The sequence below is a fragment of the Arachis stenosperma genome, chromosome 10 (assembly GCF_014773155.1).
Source record: "Arachis stenosperma cultivar V10309 chromosome 10, arast.V10309.gnm1.PFL2, whole genome shotgun sequence".
NCBI lineage: Eukaryota > Viridiplantae > Streptophyta > Magnoliopsida > Fabales > Fabaceae > Arachis > Arachis stenosperma.
Window position 1 is genome coordinate 2,859,271 of NC_080386.1, and position 24,804 is coordinate 2,884,074.

At 37.2% G+C, this 24,804-nt stretch overlaps 3 protein-coding genes across 11 annotated transcripts; 2 read left to right on the forward strand and 1 right to left on the reverse strand.

The window, feature by feature from the left end:
* The first annotated feature begins 455 nt into the window (after positions 1 to 455).
* Positions 456 to 7,356, forward strand: LOC130955783 (splicing factor U2af large subunit B-like). Of its 4 annotated transcripts, none has more exons than XM_057882745.1 (18): positions 456 to 659; positions 1,256 to 1,419; positions 1,552 to 1,668; positions 2,081 to 2,142; positions 2,755 to 2,825; positions 2,913 to 2,957; positions 3,041 to 3,100; positions 3,521 to 3,581; positions 4,025 to 4,137; positions 4,787 to 4,902; positions 5,019 to 5,117; positions 5,249 to 5,324; positions 5,472 to 5,560; positions 5,796 to 5,859; positions 5,986 to 6,084; positions 6,231 to 6,312; positions 6,682 to 6,749; positions 6,975 to 7,356. In XM_057882745.1, exons 1-18 carry the CDS (start codon positions 606 to 608, stop codon positions 7,110 to 7,112), a joined length of 1,578 nt encoding a protein of 525 aa, XP_057738728.1. In that variant the 5' UTR covers positions 456 to 605; the 3' UTR covers positions 7,113 to 7,356. The 4 variants fall into 4 exon arrangements, with proteins under 4 accessions (XP_057738728.1, XP_057738727.1, XP_057738729.1 ...); XM_057882744.1 differs by having other exon boundaries at positions 495 to 659; positions 1,190 to 1,419; XM_057882746.1 differs by lacking the exon at positions 456 to 659 and having other exon boundaries at positions 1,502 to 1,668.
* A 1,001-nt stretch (positions 7,357 to 8,357) lies between these two features.
* LOC130956550 (stem-specific protein TSJT1-like) lies at positions 8,358 to 10,143 on the forward strand. The gene is made up of 5 exons (XM_057883599.1): positions 8,358 to 8,600; positions 8,713 to 8,968; positions 9,076 to 9,316; positions 9,433 to 9,553; positions 9,758 to 10,143. The coding sequence occupies exons 2-5, from the start codon at positions 8,757 to 8,759 to the stop codon at positions 9,940 to 9,942; spliced, it is 759 nt and encodes a 252-aa protein (XP_057739582.1). The 5' UTR covers positions 8,358 to 8,600; positions 8,713 to 8,756; the 3' UTR covers positions 9,943 to 10,143.
* A 1,025-nt stretch (positions 10,144 to 11,168) lies between these two features.
* LOC130956548 (mediator of RNA polymerase II transcription subunit 16-like) lies at positions 11,169 to 20,134 on the reverse strand. 6 transcript variants are annotated; one of them, XM_057883594.1, is made up of 16 exons: positions 19,428 to 20,125; positions 18,819 to 18,887; positions 18,581 to 18,669; positions 18,246 to 18,358; positions 17,779 to 17,880; positions 17,264 to 17,354; positions 16,524 to 17,117; positions 15,466 to 16,075; positions 15,264 to 15,343; positions 15,015 to 15,073; positions 14,663 to 14,899; positions 14,344 to 14,518; positions 13,653 to 14,170; positions 13,384 to 13,560; positions 11,820 to 12,185; positions 11,169 to 11,668 (listed from the first exon to the last, which is right to left on the reverse strand). In XM_057883594.1, exons 1-16 carry the CDS (start codon positions 19,682 to 19,684, stop codon positions 11,522 to 11,524), a joined length of 3,684 nt encoding a protein of 1,227 aa, XP_057739577.1. In that variant the 5' UTR covers positions 19,685 to 20,125; the 3' UTR covers positions 11,169 to 11,521. The 6 variants fall into 6 exon arrangements, with proteins under 6 accessions (XP_057739577.1, XP_057739576.1, XP_057739581.1 ...); XM_057883593.1 differs by having other exon boundaries at positions 15,015 to 15,097; positions 19,428 to 20,124; XM_057883598.1 differs by having other exon boundaries at positions 15,015 to 15,097; positions 17,264 to 17,349; positions 18,819 to 18,882; positions 19,428 to 19,648.
* Positions 20,135 to 24,804: the final 4,670 nt, after the last annotated feature.

Genomic DNA, 24,804 nt, shown 5'->3' on the forward strand with positions numbered 1-24,804 from the left:
GGATCAAATTTAACTTTTATTTTACTAATTTACTTGTGCTACAAAGCTGTTTTTTTATAAGTGTTTGTTTGGGTGTTATTATTTTGATAAAAAATAATTTTTTAATTTTATTTTTCAGCATGTTTGGCAAATTTCTAATAGTAAAAATAAAAACATTAGAAAAATAAAAAATATTTTTTTTGAAGCTGTAATTTACATTTTTTTAAGATATTTTTTCTTAAAAAAAAGATATTTTTCATATAATAAATAAACAAAAAAAATACTTTTATATTATTATACCCAAATATAATCAATAAATAAAAAAATTCTTTTACATGAGATATCCAAATATAAAATTATTTTTACCTTTTTAAAAGATCTTTAAAAAAAAGATAAATAAAAAAATATTTTCTTAAACTCACCCAAACAAATCCTAAAACTAAATCAACATGTCTGTTGTCTACAAATTAAAATATCATTATTCTTTTTAAATATATCATAAAAATTTTAAAATATTATTATGCTTGATCGACGATCACTGCCATTTCATTCTCTAATCTTCATCACACAGCGAAGTATTTTAGGGTTTCAACGTTCAAATTTCATAGCTTCAGGGCTTGCATCCAATGTCTGACATCGAAAATCATGCTTCCCTTCGTGGCCGTTCATCGCCCGATAAGGTTTGTAGTTTAATTTTTTTTTAGTTTTTGAAATATTAATGTTTGATCACTTTTATCAGAAGCTTCATTTATCTGTATATATGGGTGTCTTGCTTGTAGAATTTATGAATCTTGATCGGACCTTTTTCGATTAAATTTGTTTGTGTTTGGTTTCGTTCAATGTGCTTGTTTGTATTTGCAGTTTGTGTTTGGAACGTTGATTCTTGTTTGTAATCCAAAATTTAGTTTAGGTCACCCTCTTTGTTGGTTGTGGGTTTCTATGTCAAACGGCTGAAATGAGAAGATTTGGGATTGTGGAAGATTTAAGGGTGGTTATTCTGTATTTACCAGATGAAACTAAGCAAATTACATTTTTTTTAAATAAAAATAAAGAAAAACCAGATATGATAATGGTTTTAATCATGTGTGTGTGCACCCTGCGTGCACCTGTTTGCAATTGGTGCATGATTAAACAAGGGGCATGTAATTATTTCATGACCTGCAGTTGAAGGCATTACTGATTTAGGTGGGTTGGTATTTGAATTTTGAAGGCGTCTGAGCCTGTCTACTTACATGTGTGTTGGATGAGATCATTGAGTGTTGTTAAATTATCTCAGCGAATTTCTCGTGGATCTGCTTATGAAAGTTCACGGATGACAAGGCAAGATGATGAAAGGAAAACCTTTCATGACCGCCATCGCAGAGACCACAAGGTTGGAAGGTTTATGGGGAGGGGTAAATATGACAGTTATAATCGGCACAAGAAAAGTGATTATGATAGGTTAGACTATTCATCCCCTTTTCTTCTCTTCTAGTTGAAATTTCCTTTAGCATTTGACTGATTAGTGCCTTTCTTTGTGCAGCTTTCTTCATCTATTTGTCATTCATATTGGAGAGTTCTTTCATTTTGTAGGCATAATGACCGTGTTTGCGATGGAGAAACAAAGCACAAATATGGAGCACATTCAAAGAGATCGAGGAGGAAATCAAGATCAAGATCACGGTCCAGATCCCCATCTCGGTCTGAATGGTAATTGCACTTGAATTCGGTGTGTCCATTGATCTTGTCCATTGATCTTGTGGGATATAAGCTATCTATATGTTCTCGAGTCTGTTGACTTAGCCTTGCTTTCCATCTTAGTTTAGCATAATGTAGAGATAAATGCCCTCACCTCTACCTACATCGGTTAGAAGGTGAAACAGGTATTTAACTGGAAACCAATGTGTTCTTAAATAGCTTTATGTCAACTTGAAGAAATTTTCTTATAAAGTTCCTACAGCTGAACAAACATTTCCTTTGCATGTTAAATTTTCTTATATGGTTGTGTAGGTATGATACTGTTGTAATTTGATAGACTATTGAACTACTGTTTTCCTTTTGACTGCACTTAGCTGTTTTTATCTTTATCTTCAAATGTTTAATTGTTTAATTGTATTTGCAGCAAAAGGACCTCTGGTTTTGACATGGCACCACCTACTGCAGACGTAACACCTGCTCTCTCAGGTACTGAACCTCTTAATTTAATAACTTGCATGTAGGAATTACTCTTTAGATTAGTTACAAGCTTTGTTTATTTATTTTCCCCTCCACATATTCAGCTTGAAATAATTGTTCCCTTTGTTTAAGTGTTTTGTTGATATTTTCTGTATATTTTGACGTGATGAATTTACTTTTGAAACTGAGAACCATTCTTGTGTTGTTTGGCTGTTGTGTGTGGTTTTGTGTTTCTGGGTTATTATTATGGTTGGTTAAGAAGACAATGTTGGGTTTGATGTCCTACGAACCTACCTATCAGCAACGCTCTGTAGCATATTCAATGGATGACCTATGCATTCTGTAGCTGGATCTTTCACTCTGAACCAGCAAAAGTTTCCTATTGGTGGACACATATGTCCGCAGCATCTTCAGTGAACTCGTTTATAAATTTTTTATTTTTCATGCTATATAATAGGTATGATTTATTTTCTTTCATTTTGGCTTTATTTGTTGTGGAATAGATGCTTGTACGCCTCTTAACTTTTTTTCTTTTAATCTATTGACAAGCTACAAAACCATGCAATATTTTGAAAAAAAATATTTTCTATATCTTGTTTTTCCTAAAAGTTAACAATGCAGGGCAAATACTGGGTACTGCTCATACGATTCAAGGAACTTCACAAAATTTGTCACCATTTGGAATATCACAGGTGCTGGTTTGTCATCAGTGTTATGGCACCAGATTTTCAGCTTTTTTAAATCCTATGAACAATCTATATGATTTCATTTTGCCACAGATGGGAACACTTTCTGTAATGCACATTCAACCTATGACACAGCAGGTGGTGTGACTTCATATAAGGGTCAATATGTGGATTTGCAAGTGAAAATGTTTTTCTGATAATTTCTTTTTCTTGTTCTAAAGGCTACAAGGCATGCCCGGCGAGTTTATGTAGGTGGGATTCCTCCGTTGACTAATGAACAGGTTCTCTCTCTCTCTCTCTCTCTCTCTCTCTCTCTCTCTCTCTCTCTCTCTCTCTCTCTCTCTCTCTCTCTCTCATATCGGTGCTAATATTCTGGCTTCATAAATTGATCCATTAAAGGGATAAAAACTAAGTTATATATGGACATACATATAAGATCTATAATATTTTCACATCACTGACAACTCTAATAAGCATTGCCTTCCCATTTGTTTGAAAATAATTTGCCAAATTTGGAAGGATATTTTGCATTATATGAAGGGAATATTTCTCTTGGGATGGGGTGATAGGTGTAGTCCATTTTTCTTTAAGTTTAAAGTAAACATTTTACTGTTAAGGTAAACATTGTAATGCTTAACCTAAATTTTCTTTTCCTTTACTTTTGGAATTCTTGTTTTGAGGTTCTTTTATTTTTGAAACAGACAATTGCAGCATTCTTCAGCCAAGTCATGATTACCATTGGGGGCAATTCTGCTGGAGCAGGTCAAATAACAATAGTATTTTATTTTTAGTTTAGATATCTATATAAGCTTTGGTTTAGTTACTCTCCTCAGTAACTTAATAACTTATTGTTGTTTCCATTAATCCAGTCTTAGGATTACAAGCAATCATATGATGATACTGCCTTTCAAATTTAAGAAAAACTAGAAATTTAGGTTGGCAATCAAATAGTTGATATTTTCTCACATTCTAATACTCTTTTTTACAAACATAACATCAACCTTTCAATCCTGTTTTTATTGTTTTCTATATTTATTGCATGTAATGTGGACTGCATATTTGCTTAAGGCGCATAATTCAACAGTTTTTATTAATACAAAAATATAATTTTCCTTAAAGTTGGTGGACAATATAGTGTTACATTGGTGTCATTGATCTCCATATTGGCTGGTTATATTGTTTATTCTAGATTTTCTGGTGTATAGGCGATTCTGTTGTCAATGTCTACATCAATCATGAGAAGAAATTCGCATTTGTGGAGATGAGAACTGTTGAGGAGGCTAGCAATGCAATGGCGTTAGATGGAATAATATTTCAGGCAAGGACTATCATGTTAATATCTTGAAATACCATCTTTAGGTGTTGTTATATCAAATGAGATAAAATATAGCAGGAACTAAGTAAGGAGAATGCCAATTACTGTATGATTCATCCATTAACTTTTTGTGATTTCTGGAATATGTACTTTTTTTTTTACTTAATGTAAATACAGATGTGGAGAATCTATACTTTGTTGGTAGGAAAGTATTCTTCTTGCGCAATCTAGGTTTTTTATATGCTTGGTCATAAGAGGATGTTATCTAGTGCATTCTCAATCTGATATTTCATGCTGACTGCGTGCTCTGACCTTTACTTTACTCTCTTGGGATTTTCCACTTAAACAACTGAATGATTAGTTATTTCATCTGAATATGTGAGTGGAACTATAGGAACCCCCATAAAAATGTACATTGGGTTGAGGATAGTTCAATTGTTAGTGGTAGCAGACCAGGATTAACTATAGATGGAATAATTAGGAGAGATTTAGATTTAAATGGCTTTCTATTTCTATAGATGTGAGTTATGATTACTCAATGATGTGTGATTCATGTTGCCCATCCCACATAGTGGGGAAGGAAAGGCTTGCTTCTTCTTATTGTTAATGCATGGAAACACTATACCCTAACATGTTTCTCATGATATCTTAGGGTGTTGCTGTAAGGGTCCGTAGGCCAACAGATTATAATCCTTCATTAGCTGCTGCTCTAGGTCCTAGCCAGCCAAGTCCACACCTCAACTTATCTGCCGTTGGACTTGCTATTGGGTTAGTTGACCACTTTGTGATGTGTATATCTTATATTCTAAATATCGTTTTCCTAAATAAAGGATAAAGAAATTATATCTAGTTTTTTATTCTGATTCGTCTGGATTTGTTTCTAGTGCTGTTGGTGGAACTGAGGGACTTGACCGCATTTTTGTGGGTGGGCTTTCATATTGCTTCACTGACGAACAAATAAGACAAATACTAGAATCTTTTGGGTAAAGCTATTGTACATCTATTTTGTTTTGTATCAAGGTGTTATTTGGTTTTCCATTCATGTGGGATTTTGATTTTTTTTTTTTTTTTACAAACATAAACTTCGCTCATGGTGGCATTTTTCGTATTGCAGTACTCTCCATGCTTTTGATTTAGTTAGGGATAAAGACACTGGACATTCTAAAGGCTATGGTTTCTGTACTTATGAGGTGAACAAAAGTCGTAACTTCTGTTGCTATTTATAATGATATTACATTTAATCTGTTTCTTTTCCAATCAGTTACATTACAGGTTTTGTATACAGGTTCTGGTATATTTTTTTCTTAATACATATTTTCTGGTTACAATCTTATCAGAATCCAGCGGTAACAGACATTGCTTGTGCCTCTCTCAATGGCCTTAAATTGGGTGATAAAACATTGACTGTAAGGCGAGCTACTGTCAGGTTGGCCCCTTTTTCTGAAATAAATCTGTTATTTGCTTAACTTTGTTATTTGGGGTTGGCTACATAGATCAAATGACCCCATGCATCCTATCACGTTGTCGTTTGATCCATGTAGCCGGCCCCTCGTCAATGTAAACGGATTTTCTATATTTTTTAAACCATTATTGCTGCTTTACTCTAAGTATTAAATATTCAATTTTTTTTGCTACTTTCATTAAATGCTCTTCTTGGACAGTGGCCATTCTAAAACAGAGCAGGAACACATCTTTGCAAGGGCACAACAGCATATAGCTATGCAGGTGAAGCACATTCACTTTTGCTGCCAACAACACTCCCCACCCCCAACCCCCAACCCCCATGCGCCTCTCTCTCTATTTATTTATTTATTTATTTTTTTTTGCTTGTTCATATTCTTTAATTAACAGAAAATAGCTTTGGAAGTTGGCGGGTCAAATATTCCTTGGGCAGAAAGAGCGCCAACTACAATTGATGAAACTCCCACTAAAGTGTTATGTTTGACAGAGGTAATTCTGGTTTCTACTGCATGCATAATTTATCCATTGGTTTGATATACTTTCAGTTCTATATTCCCCCCTTTCCCTCTACATTTCCTGCTTAGCAAACAATTCCATTTTATTGACCTCTAATTGTCTTTGCCCACTGGTTAAAGGCTGTTACTTCTGATCAGTTGAGGGATGATGAGGAATATGAAGAAATATTGGAAGACATGCGGGATGAGTGCCGCAAATTTGGTATGCATATGTAGTATGATGTATTCCATCACTTAAATTAAAGCTGTGTATATATTGAGTTATTGCATTAAATTGTATCTGGTTTGGTGGGTGAGCTGGATATATAATAGGGTGGTTCTATATCTTGTGCATACACTTAACCTTGAAACTATTTGAAACTCAGTACTTTCCAGTAATTCTATAATAAATGGCCCTTTTCTGTTCGGCTCATTATCATTATTGGACATTTGGACCACTGCTGCTGACTACATGACTATTGTTAAAATCTTTTTATTTTCTGTGAGATTAGACACGTTGTTATGAATTTCCACTACCTCGTGCTTCTGATTGATATGTTTTCTGCTATTTATATTTGGTTGACCTTTATAGGAGCTTTGGTGAATGTTATTATTCCGCGGCCGAATCCTGGCGGAGAGCTGCCTCCGGGTATTGGAAAGGTATGCAGTTCACTAGTGATGCATTTGAGTTATCGTTTTCCGCAAATTGGCAGCATGTAAGGTGTATAGCTCTGCTTCATGAAGTTCTGTGATGCATTAGTTACTTAATACAATGTACCTCAAACAACAATGGTTCCAAACTTTTATTAATTATAGAGGATTAGGAACTAGGAATAATTAAAATTCAGGGTAGTTGTTTGAAAGTGCTAATGGTTTGCCCTGCAGGTGTTCTTGGAATACTCTGATAATGCTGGTTGTTCCGCCGCAAAAAATGCTCTACATGGTAGGAAATTTGGTGGCAATGTTGTGACTGCCGTTTATTATTCTGAAGAGAAGTATCACAGTATGGACTATGGAGTATGATGTAAAAGATAGATAGTTATGTAGCCACAGTGATTAATGTCTGTCTGTAAAGTAGATCTGTTTTCCTTAGAGGAACTCAACGTGTACTCTTTTAAACTGAATTTGTCAAATTTAATCGATTATAGTACTTGTCACTATAATGCATAGATTCAAACTGTTGTTATCAGCGTGTAAAATTGGAGGAAAAAAACCCCTATTTTTAATGTTTTATTATTACAAATCTTGAGGAACGATTTGATTCAGCATTGTTTCATTTGGAAGTAAATTTTTAGCTAATATCAGTTAATTTTTTTTATTTTAAATTCTATTAAATTTTAAATTAAAAAATTAGTTAGAAAATTATTTTTTTATACTTATATTTTAAGAAATTTGTTTTCAATTTAGTCGGTGGTGGGTACTTGATTTCCTTCTTTATGAATATGTTGTTCAAAAGTCATTTTCTTCAAAAAAGAGGTTGTTACTGTGTTCGTATATGAGATTATTAAAGAAAAGAAAATGCTTTTATAGACGAATAAAATATGAATACCAAGATAATTAAGAAAGAAAGTTATGATATCAGATTATATGGAGAAATTTTGTTGGTTTCTATGATAATTACTAGGTAAAAATTTACGTATAATTATTTTTATGAAAAGTTAATACTTAAAAATTATTAAATAATGTTTAATTATTAAACTTAAAATTTTATCCAAAAACGCGTGCCAACAAATTCAACGGTTGCTTCTGATACTGAAACAGTGACATACATTTGAGTAAAATAAAAAATCATTACCTTCAAAGTGCAACAGTAATCATAATTAGCTAATTAATTGTGGACCGTCGTTGTTGGTTGTAACTTGTAAATATATAAAATTTGCAGATGCGGCACGAAATGCGGATGAGAGAACACGCTTTTGTAATTTGCTGAGTCAGATCAGTGTCATATCAAACCGATAAGGTTTTATTTTTGTTTAAGGGTCCCACAAACTATTCTTTTCTTTATTCCGTTTCTTCTGCAATTGCAGTTTCAAGTTTCAACCTTCCATAATAATCACATTCACATCACGTGTCCATGACTCGATTCTGATGCTGTATCCGATCCAACCATTACTATTTTCCACCTATTATTTCTCTATTAATAACACTTTTGATCAAGCCTGTAATAACTAATAACTCACATCTTAACTATTTTAGCTGAATTTTTTTATCTCCTAAGTATTATTATTGTTATAAAAGATACTACTAAATACTAATGATATATTCTGGTAAGGAAATAAGATAAGAAAAGTTGCAAGTCATAACTACAATAACAAACAGGAAAAGTAACACTTTTCATGTTCATTTGGTTGGATATAACTGCCACGTAGATGCAATCTTTCAAACCCCGTAAATTTAGTGCTTCACATTATCATGTTTGTATCTATATATACCTAACCATTTGTTACTTATTCTTCATATCACAATTTCAATCTCATTCTTTATCTGCACCAATCTGCATTGCTGCTTTTGGTACGTTTTAGTTTTTAGTGTTTACATTTGTTCATTTTCTTGATTATATTATGTATGTTTTTATTGTTCTAATTAAGTCTCATAGGTTTTTTTTTTCTTAATTTCTCTGCAGCTAATTTCTATATACACACTTATTCAAGAAATTAAAGAGAAAAAATGTTGGGAATTTTCAAGGAGAAGTTGGTGAATGCACCAAAGGAGCTTAATAGCCCTGCTTCTTTGAATTCATCAAACAATAAGCCTAAGCTTTCTCATGAAATCCTTCACAATTTCATGTCCAACAATTCCTCCAATGCTTTCTGCATGAACTTTGGACATGATGCTTTACTAGCTTATTCCCCTCTAAACCAGCCCTCCATTCATCAAAGGTATGTCTCAGAAAAAGAAGAGAAATTACTACTTTTCAAAAATTCATGGCAAGACATAATGATTTAGGATGTGTACATTTGTTTCAACTTATGTTGCATTGTGACAGGTTGTTTAGTGGTGTGGACAACATATACTGTGTGTTCTTGGGGAGCCTGCATAACCTTAGCATGCTGAACAAGCAATATGGACTATCAAAGGGAACCAATGAGGCAATGTTCATCATTGAAGCCTATAGGACCCTCCGTGATAGAGGTCCATACCCTGCTGATCAAGTCCTCAAGGAACTTGAGGGAAGTTTTGGATTTGTCATCTATGACAACAAGGATGGAACTGTTTTTGTTGCTTCTGTGAGTATTCATGTTCCTTTAATTTCTTAGCCCTCTAAAGTGGAAATGTGTGATTTTGATAATGTAGTGGTGGTACTAATTTGCTGACACATGTTGTTTTGTGTTTGAATATATAGGGTTCTAATGGCCAGATTGGACTCTATTGGGGTATTGCAGCTGATGGATCAGTAGTTGTTTCTGAGAACTTGGAACTTATCAAAGCAAGCTGTGCTAAATCTTTTGCACCCTTCCCAACTGGTATGCAAATTTAGCTAGAATGCAAAATCACTTGTATGTTGTTGTCACTAGTTATATTTAGATACATTAATATTTAAAAAAATGATGATAACAGATAAAAGAACAACCCAAAGAACATGTTGCACTTCAATTTTAAGTAGAAGTTCACAAATCTGAAACATACATAATATAATGTATTGATTACTTGGTATGTTGAAATTGCAGGGTGCATGTTTCACAGTGAGCATGGTCTGTTAAGCTTTGAGCATCCTACAAAGAAGATGAAAGCAATGCCTAGGATTGACAGTGAGGGGGTCATGTGTGGAGCCAACTTCAATGTTGACTCCCAATCAAGGAACCCAATGATGCCACGTGTTGGAAGTGAAGCTAATTGGGCCACTTGGGGCTAAACAAAATTCACTAAATTTGATCAAACATAACCCAAGCCTTTTTCTTTATTTTTTCTTTTGGCTGAGAGCAACTTATTGTAATGGGGGATCACTTGATTTTAACCCTTTTATTTGTGTACTTTACTTGTTTGGTTCCATCTATGTACATATTCCTGCTTCCTTCAGGATTGAATATGAATAACTTTAGGTTCTACTTTTGCAGTTTGCAGGGTGTATATGTATGAATAAAACAGTTAAAAAAAATGCATTCAAAACTACCTCACAGTAATGATCAATATCAAAGCTTTTAAAAATAGAAATCCTAAATTGCCACAAATATATGTAAAGAGAAGTTATTTTGTAACGGCCAAACTCATTTTGCAATATAGCAATTCATCCAAGATGTGTATTTAAAGATGGGACAAAATTAAAGTATAAAAAAATTATAGGAAATTTGCATGTAATCAGAAGTTCAACTCCATTTCTTCAATAATTTTTCCTTGAATGACATCAGATATTGCCATATTGGTAACTCAACTCAAACTTTTAAATGTCACCAAAAATAAAAATTTCCTTAAAAGAGCTATTATTTATTTGGTGAATGCTATCATGCCCTTTCTAAAATAAAGGATAAATTACCCCTTTGATATGTAGTGCTTATAATTACAATTAAGTTGAATGTTAACCATAATAATTAGGTATATATTCTCTATTTTTCTTTCTCTCTTTTGTGATTATTTAAATTTAGTTTAGCACCACCAGTCTATGGTGGTGGTGGTTGCTGTCACCGCCGGAGAAATCTACAAGTATGTATTCAGCTCGTTACACGTGACAACATTTGTGCTACCGAGGTACGGAGGCGCAATTCCTTCCCAACCTCAGCGTACACCCACCGCGTCTCCTCCACCATCTTCTGTATGGTGATAACATTCTCGGAGTTCATTATCCGCAAAACTTTTGTTCCATAAAAGTGATTAAATTCTTGTGCATAATTGTCACCTCATCTTGCAAATCCTATTGTCTGCAATTGAATTCAACTTGATCTCCACCTCATCGACAACAATATATTTAATCTCATGAGGATCCGAATCTACCATCCCTTGAAACTTGTATTTGACATCATCAACAACAATTTCTTTAACTGTGTTTATGACACTTGAGGATCTGAAGAATCTTTTCAAATGTCTTTATGACTTCTATCATCACGGACCATAAACTCTCCTCTACCTTCAACTGCATCAATTGCATTCGTAAAAATCTCTTCCACTTCATAAAACTCATTTGATGAATCACTTTCAATACATATAACAGAAGGGGTAATTTACCCTTTATTTTAAAGAGGGTACTATAGAATTCACTTATTTATTTACCCTGAAGAAACAACTATCTCCATTATTTGACTTGAATGACTACAGAATAATTGGATCTGGAACCAAAAACGAATATATACTGACTGAGAAATGAACCTGTAATAAATATACAACTTCTCAAATATACAATTCCAGTCAGCATTCCATCTACATCTAGTTAGCCATAAATATATGCAATGCTTCTTCACTTTAGAGAAACTTGTGTGTTAACAAACTTTAAATGAAGCCGGCTATACAACTCGGACCCACGTTCCGCCACATATTGGGCACCCATGAGTCCAGCGGCTGATCCACCAGATCTCCCGGTCATTTTGACTAGGAGGGTTGGTTGAACCCGGCGACGTGAAAGCACAGGTCTGCCGCAGACATCTTATGCACTGCAACACACAAGCAAAATGAAAAATTGGGTGATATCAACATGAAATGTTTGAATCATACTCTTAACAAGAATTTAATGGTGAAAAATATGTTACATGTACAAGTGGACAGAAAACTATATAAACAGAGAGACAAGATCTATTTCCGAACCTTGTACCAGACCCCTTCAAGCCCAGTCTTCCATAATGCAGTAACGACGTCTCTTCGAGATCCCATTATACCAAGATATCCTCCCAGACCAACGGAAGAATTCAACCCAAAAGCTGCTTCTCGTTCAGACATCCTGCGCTTGCGAGGCCATATGGCATGGGCTCCATGGTAGACATCACAATTTTCCAATGAGCTCAAATCACGTGGACTTGAACTAACAAGTTTATTTGCAGGACCCACATCATTTGGATCAGACGAAAGTCCACCAAACATATTCCGTCTATGCCACTCCTCTGCTGGAGGGTGGAGTTCTAGCTCGCGTAGTAGAAGACCAGCAGCATCTGTACCTCGAGGACGGGGCATGTTCTGCGTAGTTCAATTTTAAATTGGTTTTGGGGTGGATCAAATTCACAAGTTTGTCTAAGAATAGACTTCAAATTTTAATGCACCCGAAAGAAATTAAAAAGAACATGTATATTATCTTTTCATGATACTTGACACACTACTTAATTACTAAGTCAGTAATAGGAAATAACATCACCATAATGTTCACGAAATACTAATCTATCTAGTTATAATATATATAGAGGAATGCTACGGGGCCAGCAACTTTTGTGATTTGTAACCATCAAGTAGCTATCAACGATGTTTTTAATAGTGTGAGATTTCATCCAATGATGTAGAATTACTCACTTTTCTTTTGATGACTACATGCTGAGTTGCTGACCAGAATTTAATAAAGTTGTTGGCCCCCTATACTTTTCCATATATAAAAGCTGATACCAACTTTCTTCAAAATGAATTTAAGCCATTTTTTCTTTACTAATGATGCCACATCAGCAATTCTAATGATTAGGCAAAAGATTAAAATCAACCAATCACTATTTAGTAAAATACTTTTAAAAAATTAAAACAAAAAACTTTTATCTATTATTATTCAATTCAAACATCAAGTACTAATTAAATGTATTAAATATACATTAAAAGTGTCATAATAATGATAATTATAAAAAATTTCAGTTACAAATATTCAAATTTTACAACTTATAGATATTAAGACTCTTACTACTCTTTATTTCTTAATCTTTATATTAATTGTCAAAAATTTCTTAAATTTAATATAACATTTTTATATGTTTTTCATTCTCATTCATTCATTTTTTTAATTATTTACAAAAAAAATAACATCTAAAGAATGAAAATAACATTAATATATGCAAACATATAAATAGAATGCAAACAAATAAAAAAATAAAAAAATATTTTTTTATAAGCAAATTGATTATATAAAATAAAATATAATTGATGATAAGACATAGTATTTGTATGACATGGTTGTTGAAATAATAAATAAAAATAACATTATTTCATCGTAAAAATATGATTTTTTTAAACTATATATATATATATATATATATATATATATATATATATATATATATATATATATGGTATCATATACCATTTGAGCTATAACTCATTGGCAAGAAAATACCCTTGTTATATCTAGTTTAATTTGTCTTCAAGAAAGTACTGACTCTTGAATGAGCAAACACAAAGTTACCTGCATGTGTGGGCCAAGGGATGCTTCCACAACTTCTGGCAGTACAGTGTAGTTCCCATCAATATAATGCAGCCGAACCTGAATGTTGCTGCTTCCCACCTGAGAAACTGGTAACGGATGTTGCAGCCCAGAAGTTCGCCGACAGAGATCCATAAGAATGAGAAAAAGAACTTTGACCTGCATCAACAGTGCAGTGAGACCTTTAGTAAGATTAACACTATCCTTAAACAATATTAAGAATTACTGTGACTTCCAAAACAGATTTATACCTCCTCAAACGTATATCCTTGACCAGCATTTCCAGTACCAATTCTTGACCGCCCAGAAGTTGGTTCTTCACTTCCTTTTGCCCCAGGCACAACCTGACCAATTCGATTTGTCTGACCATCATCAGACTTAACTACAGTTGACACTGGTTTTGCAACCTCATCCACGTTGCCTGGAGCAGAAGCATTAGGTTGAGGTTTCTGTGCATTTGCATCAGCGGTTCTATGCGCACCACCAGCATAGCGGGGGAGTTGTGCTCGTCGAAAGAAAAAACAGAAGAGCAAAAGTTGGCATAATCTATGAAGGAAGTGACAGTCCCCAATAAGCCTAACTGCAGGTGTTCCGGGAAAAGTTCCTGTGTTAACACTAATGGGCATAAATGACGGAGGACCAGTGATTGGAGGGTTAGGAGTTGGGTTCGACACACCATCAGCTGGATTACTAATCTTGGCAATAGCACCTTGTACCCAAGCTTGCATCTGTGGGGTTCCACTAGAACTGGTAGTCCCATTTTGTGCTCCTGAAAAACAAGACCTTTTTTTCATCAAGCCGATTGATTAAGAAGAATTTGATAATTAAAGAAATTCAAGGGCTACGACACTGATAATTTTGTGACAAGTAATACAAATTAGCACCAAATATTTTGCCTCTATATATGGTCTACATATTAATGTAAGATCAATGGACACTAACCTTGACTAGGTGCAGCAGTTGCAGAACTTTGGGCAGCAGGACTAGGAACAATATTTCGGTTACTAGCAGTCCCTGCAGTCACAGCATGAGTTGCTAATGTACGACAGAAACTTGCATAACGCCGCAACCGTGTGATAAAATGTGAAGCCAGATCAAGTACAGAATCGACATAGGCCTGCATAATATTGAAATGATTACAAGTATATATTCAAAAAGTTTAGCAGCTTTACAGAAATGTTATCCATCGAAAATTAGGATGAAATCAAAATGTGTAATAATATATGGTCACATTTAGTAAGTAGGTGTAAAGAAAGAAGACCTGAATACTTGGCATTAGTGCTGGTTCAACAGATACAGCTTGGGCATCAATTCTCGATAGTGTATCACTAGATACTTGCCAAGGATCAGGCACTAAAACTGAAGGATCTATTAAAGCAGACTCAATTCCCTTACCAAGCATATCCAACAACAACCTAGCTTGCATATCCAGAACCATTGCCCTGACCTCTTGAGCATTGGCTCCTTCAAGTAGCCTACACTTTATCCTATCTAGACTCTGTAATAATTACACAAAACCAAGTTAGTTTATCCAATAAAGCAATAATAGAGCCACTTACAAATGCCAGTCCGAAAACATGCAAAGCGAATGGAAAGAATTGACAAAAACATACAGGACAATACTGCTGTCTGTGCTGAGCAGAAGGAAGAGAATGGAAATCTGCATCCAAGACTGCAATAATGCTGTTTAGCGAAACTGGAAAAAAAAAGCATCAATAGAATGTTATAGAGATGCTTTAAACCAGAATGCCTATATGGAAAAAATGTAAACTGAATGATTCCTTTTCAATTCAAATTTCTGCTACAAACATCAAGGAAACTGAAAAATAGTAGCAGGACTTTCATAATTTGTATCTCCTTACCAATACCATCTTCAGCCGCACTCTGTGTACAGCCCACAGCATCCCACCAATCAACTCCAACCAAAAGGCTCCACCAAAACCTGCTAATCCTAACAGATGTTAGCACAATAACCTAAAACATCCATACAGGAAGTAAATCACAAGTTTTGGTAAATTTATGGGAAAATCTAAGACAGTCTATGCTGCATATTTAAGAAATCACCTTTCAGCAATTGCACGCTCCCATGTTGAAGAGTTGGCCTTTACTTGACTAGTTGGGATAGCAGGAGGAAGAACCCGGATTATTTTCAATATTGTTTGATCCTTGCATGTGTCATGCCAAACAGAAGCTAAACAGCAACTCGTTGAAGAAAACGCAGGAGCAGCAATTGCAGATCCTACAGTAATCTGAAAGTTGTCTACAGGTGCAAAATTTGGACCAGAAAATATGTGGACTCCACCCCGAAGAAAAGCAATGGCAATTTCACCACCATGAGCAGCATAAACAACACGGGCAAGTGTCCTAACATCACTTGGAAGATCAAAAGGATCAAAAGTTACCCCTTTAAAACTAGATTCGGATACCTTTTGCACATTAGTTTTCATTCCAACTGCATGTGTTCGATGATTTTTGAAGTCATTTGTTGGGGGAATGCTCAGGTCCACTTTGGACTGCCAAACAGTTTGCATAGGAGGCTGTCCACCCATACTGGAAGTAGGGTTTCCAAATATTGGATGGAGGACAACATGTTGTAAAGATGATTCCCAGCGTTGCACTCTCCACCCTGTAACTGATGGCCCCTCATCTGGATCATAAGGGGACATGTACTGTCCTATAAAGATAAGTCATGTACTACTTCAGTACTTCTATAGTAATTTCTGAGCTCAATAATAAGTGCACAAGAAATCTCTGGCATAAAATTCACACAAACATGGAACGTGGCCAGTAATTGTCACGAAACCTAGAGATGCAGATCAGGCTAGAAATGTATATAAGGGTTCTTCCTGTAAGTTACTTTCGTTGATTTTGGCCAGAGCGTCAACTTACTCATGGAGAATAGTGTGTGTGTGTGTGTGGAAGCACCAGTATTAGGAGGCCAGGAGGGGGAATAAAAGATAGCTTGTTACTTGAATCAGTTCCATTAGTATCACTAATATCATTTGATATTAATTTAAGAGAGTAAAATCAATGGGGATGCAAATTTTGGTATGAGAATAATTTAATGAATCTATTAGAATGAATAAATAGCAAAAAATATCAACTCAGAATCAGGTCCATACCCTCAATAATCACAACAGCTATCACGGAGCCACCTCGAGTTGGATCAAAGGCTACTGCTGTTACACCAGAGCCCCATGTCGTGGCTGCAGAAGATTGCGCTGCAGCTTCAGGACTCACATATGCTGAAAAATTCGAAACTGGGGAGCAGTGAAGTGGTATAGAATCCCCAATATTTTGGTCAGTTAGCTTTTTCCCTCGCTTTTCTTCAGATATCAGATAATCTTGCCAACTAAACAAATAGGCAGCTAATGGGGCAAATCCGCTCCAGTTTGGTGGACTAAGAGGTGGGGCACAGTTATTGATACTTGTCTTCGGAGTTGCTTGGAAACCATTTCCAGGACCAGGCATAACCTCCCAAACAACAACGGTGGATGGATTCACAATTGGCACACCTGCGACATGCATGGCACCACTGTCCGTGATGATAGCATCAGCATCCATAATGCCACTGGGTCCACAACCCAGTAGCCCTTTACTAGTGCAAAACCATCTAGCTGGTGCTGTATTCTGGCAATGAGGCCACGGTGACCAGTGAAGTTGAACCGAGCCTGATGAGAACACAGAACATACACAAAGAAAATTGGGCCATCTAGCTGAAATCAAAATAACTACAAAGTGTCAGATTTACAAAAATGACGTATTTGAGCTCATTATTAATTAGAAACAAATGAACATGTAAAATGAAAGATTAAGAGAATAACTGAAAGAATTCATAAAACTAGGCATGAAAAGAATTGACCTGAGGTTTGAGACTGCTGTGAAAGAAACTTTTCCTCAAATATTGACTTCGAATTGGCAGCACCGCTAGACTTAGATGAAAGCCACCTATACTGATTTTTACAGAAAAGTAATTAATTTATATTTAAATTAAACAAAAATTAAACTGCACACACATACATGCTTGCTAAAGTGCAAACTTTACGCTAGTGCAATGACTTTATGGTTAAATTATGAATAATGGAATTTTCATTAACACCTCAAAGCCTTCTCTTCAATTTTTCTTGACAGTTACAAACTCCCAATCAGAGTTTTGGAAGAATTAAAAAAAATTACCTATCTGCCTTTAGTAAAATTATTTCTAAAATGCTTTTTATGTAAAAATTTTTTAGAGAAAATCTTCTTTAGAATCTTCCTCTCATTCCTTACATATCTACATAAGATTTAAGGCCATCAAAAGTGTAACTGAAATGTTTATAAGAATTCTTGAAAAGTAATGCAGGGAAACTATAAATAGTGAAAACGTAAGTTGCATACCAGAGACACCCCTGATAGCCACTTTGTAACAACTGCAATATCTTGTCGCCACTCATACTCAAGCTGCCAGTAGCTAGTATCACGTACAAGATTAGCTGGCCCCTGAAGGGACAAGAAAACAGTAACAATCAATCAAACAAGCAAAGCATGTATTAGGAATGGAAAAGCAAGAGAAGCTGAAACGTAGGCCCAAAAAAAGTATCATCCCACCAGCAGACACAAGTATCAAGTCAATTGATTAAATTAGCCTCCTAGGACTATCTATAACATATAGTCAAATCTCCTTTTCATCCAAAGATTTTGATAATCTGCTCAATCATACAGGAAGCTGAATAGAAAATGTTAATGAAATCTATGGTCATAGGAAAACTCATGGCAGAGAACTTCTAACTATATTATTATACTAAAACTACTAAGTTGTGCTATAAATTTTTATTGCAGTACCCACTTATGTAACCCTCACTTACTTGAGATGGTTGAGTCCAAATAGTTACCCTCCCATGAAAATTAGCTATCAATAATGCACGGGGACAACAAGTAGGGGACCACTCAATAAACTGTACAGAATCACGAGGAGAATCTGCGGAATGTATACAGTGTAACTGATCAAATTCTCATAGACATATGGATGAAAAGATAGAAAGAAAACAAAGCAGTTCAATTGAAAAGGGAAAAGTCCTAACTCTACTACTGGCTAATTATTCGGATTTGGTTGTGTGAAGAATAATAAGGTCAAACAAAGCAACCTGGCATAGGAAAAGTAGAACTCCTCTGGTAGAAGGAAGTAATGAAGTTAAAATACCTGCTAGGACATCGAATACTGCACATTCAGTAGGCCTCTCTGGGATCACAATATGTATAGGGATCCAAAATGGTGGATTTGCAGTTGAGCTATGAAAACAAAAGACCGGAAAAAGCAAGAGACATTACAGAAGATTATCAATTATCCAAACTAATAGACATGTTGGCAACAGAACATTTAGTACATGATCAAAGATAAGGCGAGAAACACAGGCACTGGATAACAAGTGTACACTAACCTGGGAATTCTAGCACATGTTTCAGAGGCACAAGCTATAGCATTCAGTTTTCCACACCAGGAAACTGCACTGCGAAAAAGACACGCAATCAATAAGTTCTTTCACATACAGTTCTGAAATAAACACAACTAAATTCGCTCTACACAAGGTCCTTAGGAGATCAAAAGCATAATCTCAGTTTCACACCAGCGGAATCATAGACTGCAAAATCAGTCTACAGTCTACACTACATAAGCATCAAATCACGAAGTTCTTATAATTTAAAATCAAAAGATGTCATAATAGAAAACCTCGGAATCCTTTAACAATATAACTTGCAGCTTGCCTGAAACTTCTAAAAGCAACAAAAATCTTCATCACAGAAAATTTTCACAGCAAAATTACTTAATACTTACACACTTATCTGAAAAAGGAAGAAAGGAAAACATACTCAAATCTTAATCTTACTAAAGATATGGTGATCCCAGTTATATGGCACAAAAAAACAAGGGAAAAGAATGAGAAAATCAAATTACAAACAGTTCAACACCAACAAGGCAAATTCAACGAGTACCAGGAAATAAATGCAGGGAACTGAGATAGAATCTAGCAGTGCATATGCATATATACCTGAAATTGCGGCAAACTTCAGGGACACTCATCTTGTGGAGCAAAAGGGACTTTGGTTGCTTAAGCCTAATGCAAAAAACTGTAGCAGGGGTGGTAGTGACTGAGTCTTCCTCCATTGGATTCTCCATAGGTGGCTGCTTCTGTTCACTACTCAATTCCACTGCTTCATTCTTCTCTTGAGCCTCAGCCACAGCCTCCGGCTCCTCGTCCTCCACGACCTCCACCACTGGGCCCTTTGTCCCACCAACTTGATTCATACCACAAAAGGAAAAGAGACCCAAACAAAAAAGATTTGATTTTTATACGCACGAAAGAGAAAGTTGCAATGCGGTAAAGTGGTGCAAACTGCAAAGTCGCAATTGAAGGCGACAGATATCACTATTGTAGAGAAAGCGAGAAAGGAGAGATTAGTGGGGTTCGTGTCAATTTTTTCTTTATTGATTCAAAAGCGGAAACTTTGATGTGATTTCTTTTGAGGGTTAGGTTTTTATTTTCGTTTCATGTGGTGGTAGACAAAGCAGGTGTGAATGTTATTCCAAGCTTGGTGTTATTGGGAGGAAGCTTCTTTTTCAATTAAAGAAGATTCAATGTATTTTGAGGTTTTCAAAGTGTTGCCTTTTGAATAATCGAAGGGAATTGGAATTGGAATTTGAATTTGGAATGGATGGCATGCAAGGAAGGAATTAATGGAGATTTTGTTTGACAGTTGCAGCAATGAAGAATGCAATGAAGATTGAAGAAGCAAGTATGACTATGAATCTATGAGGTGGTGTCAATGTCACTGTAACTCTCTTATTCAAAAGCTTCTTTCTAACGTTGCGTTTTGTCTCTCTCACTCTGCCCCACCTAACTAGTACACTTCTTTGTACCACGTTTTTTTATTATTTTTTATTTGAAACATGAGATATTTATATTTTTATTATCTTATGTAAAAAAATATTACTTTCATTTTAACTGCAATTTTTAAATCTTGCTAAAATTTCTGTAATTATGATCATCATAAAATTCACATTATATATATTACTGAAATATTGTAATAATACCTAAAAAGTATAAATATTTCAGATTTTAAATACATATGCAGATTATTATTTTTTCATCCTAAAATGAGTTTGGTTGGTAAAAATAACATAAAAGTATATGGTAAATTCAAAGATTAAATTCTAAAAAGTGATTTTTAAAAAAAAAAAGAAAAAAATTATAGTATATTTTATATTATAGTTTAGTTAATATATATCTTAAAGATACATGAATGACTAAAATAAATCATTTGGGTCTTAAATTTACCAAAATACAACTTTTGCATATTGCAGTAAATGTAATTTTTCACTAAACTATATAAAGTTATAAATTGCTAGAGGGGTCCAAGGATTCCAAATGTACATAAAACCGCTACACCCCTCCAGAGATTTATATTGATATGCAAAATGGCTAGAAATTATGTAATGTGAAATGTGCATAAACTGCGAACTTTTTTGTTTCTCCATCTCCATTTTCTTGCTCTGCATCACCATGCATCACTATACCCTTGGCATTAGTCCCACTGCATTGCTTGATTTTCCAATCATGTTTTCCTAATTTTTAGAATATTCTGCTTTCTCCTTTTTTATATATATTTTTTGTTATTTTTTTAGTGATCCTTTTGATTATTCTGTTTCAATTTTATCAAAAGATCAATTTTTTGGGGTTTGAAAAAGAATTAGGTTTGGCAAGGGTGACATTGTTCTTAAAACCTTGAGAGAAAAATAAGAAGCATTATTGAGATTTCCTTGATCAAGTGGCAGAGAATTTAGCCAATGAGATGAGCTAGTAGTCGGAGAAGACATAACCTGAAGAAAATTGAAAAAATAAATAAATAAACACAACCCCAAAAAAATTGATTTTTTGATAAAATTAGAATTGAAAATTGGAAAGTATGACGGAGAATCAAACAATACGGTGGGACTAATGCCAGGGATACAGTGATGCATGGTGATGCAGAGCAAAAAGATAGAGATGGAGAGGTTTATGCACATTTTACATATACACAGAAACTGCGAGATCCAACAGCTGTTTTTAGCCATTTTGCATATCAACATAAACTGAACATTTGGATGGACCATTTTCGCTGTTTATATAATTTAATGAAAAATTACATTTGTCTATGCAATATGCAAAAATTATATTTCGGTACATTTAAAATTCAAATATTTTATTTTAGTCATTTGCCTTTAAAATTATTAGTTAATAATATTTTTATAAAAAATACAAAATTTAGTTTTTGTTACGGCCTGGCCCAATGACTCTCCGGGTCGACCCGACCCGACCTCCATCCGACCCGGTCATGCCTCCTTCCACCGACCCGGACACGCGTCCCGTACGGCTCACACGTAGCCATGGGACAGCGTCCTTGACGAAATGGGCCTGACCTCATGAGGGGCCCAAATCTGACACGTATATAAGGGGAAAGCTGGCTCTTCCCCCGAGGTACGTCATATTCTCTCCCCTATCATTCTGCTCGCCTGTGCGCTACTGACTTGAGCGTCGGAGTGTCTTTGCAGGTGGCACCCCCCCTCAACATCTCTCCACGACCAAGTGCTCCGGTGCTCGGCTACTCGACAACTCGCAAGCAGTGTGACCCAGGCCAAGGCGTCCGTCCCCCAACATCTAACCACCCGACCTGTTCGGAACCCGACTACTGAACATTGGCGCCGTCTGTGGGGAAGCGCCTAAATGGAAGTCGTACTGGGTCCCGGCGACCACGCTCGGGCAGCCGGAGCGGAGGGGGCAGCCTCCGTCGCTTCGCAAGGGGGGCGGCGGAGGTCCCCCCATCGACACACGAGGACACGACCATTCGGAGGAACGGGCGGCGATAGCGCCATAATAATGCAAGAGCTACGCCACAGAGTTCAGAACCTAGAACGGCAGCTTGCCGACCGGGAACGGGAGGGACGGTCTACCGACCCGAGCTACACCCCGTCTCCCGGGCGCGAGGGGGAAGACTCCCACCGAAGCCGCCCGAGGACGGAAGCGGAGAGCTCGCGGGAGGAGTCACCGGTGAGAAGGAGACGAAATGACACGATCATCTACTCCCGCGGCAGATCGACCCATCGAGCGACAAGAGGTCGCGAAGACGGAAGAACACGACAACCTGTCATAATGGGCGTCACCCCGTTCCACCGATCTATCCTCGAGGTCCGGCTGCCGAAGCACTTCGACAAGCCAACGGACATGAGGTACGACGGAACTCAAGATCCTCTAGAACACCTCACGGCCTTTGAGGCCAGGATGAATCTAGAAGGAGTAGGAGATGAAGTAAGGTGCCGCGCCTTCCCGGTAACCCTAGCAGGACCAGCGATCAGATGGTTTAACGGCCTCCCTCAAGGTTCCATCTACAACTTCTCAGACATCAGCCGTGCATTCCTGGCCCAATTTACAACGCGAATAGCAAAGTCCAAGCATCCTATCAACCTTCTAGGGGTAACCCAGAGACAAGGAGAACCGACCAGGAGATACCTAGATCGGTTCAACGATGAATGCTTGGAAATCGACGGCTTAACCGACTCGGTGGCCAGTCTCTGCCTGACAAACGGCCTCCTCAACGAGAACTTCCGAAAACACCTCACCACGAAGCCGGTTTGGACAATGCACGAAATCCAGACGGTGGCCAAGGAGTACATAAACGACGAGGAAGTCAGCCGAGTCGTGGCTGCCAATAAGCGGCAGTCCGGTTACGGCCAGGCTCGGCAGTCCGGCGGCGACGGTGAGAGAGCAAGAGAAAAGGTCAGGGAGGAGGCATCAAACAAAGCACCTAGGTCGTTCCCTCGAGTCGGAAAATTTACTAACTACACTCCACTCACCCTCCCCATCATGGAAGTTTATCAACAAATAGCTGAGAAAGGAATTCTTCCGAAGCCTCGACCACTTAAGGACCGTACGGGAGGGAACAAGAACCTTTATTGCGATTACCATAAGGGATACGGCCATCAAACACAAGACTGTTTCGACCTGAAGGATGCACTAGAACAGGCGATAAGGGAAGGAAAGCTAGCAGCGTTCTCCCATCTCATCAGGGAGCCGAGAAGGCGTTATCGTGATCAAGACGAGGAAGGCAAGACACGCTCGACCAAGCGGCGACAGGAGCCTGAAGACAGAGACCACGGCCTCACTGTAATAAACGTGGTAACGGCAAAAAACACTGCACCAAAGTCCCGGTCGGCACACAAGAAAGACGCCAAGGTTCTGGCAATCTCATCTCCACCGATGCAGAGTACCAAAAAACCTCCGACCATTTCTTTTGGCCCAGAAGACCAATGGTTTAGCGACGCCCCGGAAAACCCTCCCATGGTCATAACGGCCAGAGTGGGAACCGGCCTCGTCAAACGGATCCTTGTCGACACAGGAGCTGATTCAAACATCATGTTCCGCAACGTGTTCGACGCACTGGGGCTAAAGGATGCCGACCTGACGACTCACCAGCACGGGGTTATCGGGTTAGGCGACCACTTCATCAAACCAGACGGAGTCATTTCCCTACCAATCTCGGTGGGACAGGTGCAAGGCCGAAGATCGGCGATGGCCGAGTTCGTAATCCTCCGAGACTCCACAGCCTACAACATCATCTTGGGAAGAAAAATGATCAATGATTTTGAAGCCATAATCAATACCAAGCTGCTAGTTATGAAGTTTGTCACCGATGATGGATCCATAGGGACCATAAGAGGAGACCTCGAGACGGCGGTCGCTTGTGACAACGCCAGCTTTTCCCTCAGAAAGAAGTCCAAGGAAGCATCTGGCGTATTCCTAGCCGACCTTGACGCCAGAGTAGAGGACAAGCCGAGGCCGGAACCAGAAGAGGACCTGGAGAAATTTAGCATCGGTGACGAAGGGGAAAAGTTCACGTTCGTTAACAAGAACCTCCCACATAAGCTGAAGGAGCCTTTGATTGAAATGATAAGGGTCAACAGGGACTTGTTCGCATGGACACCAGCCGACATGCCGGGCATAGATCCACAAATCATCTCGCATCACCTAGCCGTCAAGCCGGAAGCACGTCCAGTGGCTCAACGGAGGAGAAAAATGTCGGCGGAAAGAGCAGAGGAGGTAGCCAAGCAGACGGCCGGCCTCCTAGAAGCAGGCTTCATACGGGAAGTAGACTACTCGACGTGGCTCTCAAATGTGGTACTGGTGAAAAAACACAATGGCAGGTGGAGAATGTGCGTGGACTACTCTGACCTTAACAAAGCATGCCCCAAAGATTGCTTCCCCCTCCCCAACATAGACGCACTCGTCGACGCCGCGGCGGGATACCGGTATCTGAGTTTCATGGACGCCTACTCCGGTTACAATCAGATACCGATGCACCGACCAGACGAAGACAAAACGGCGTTCATAACGC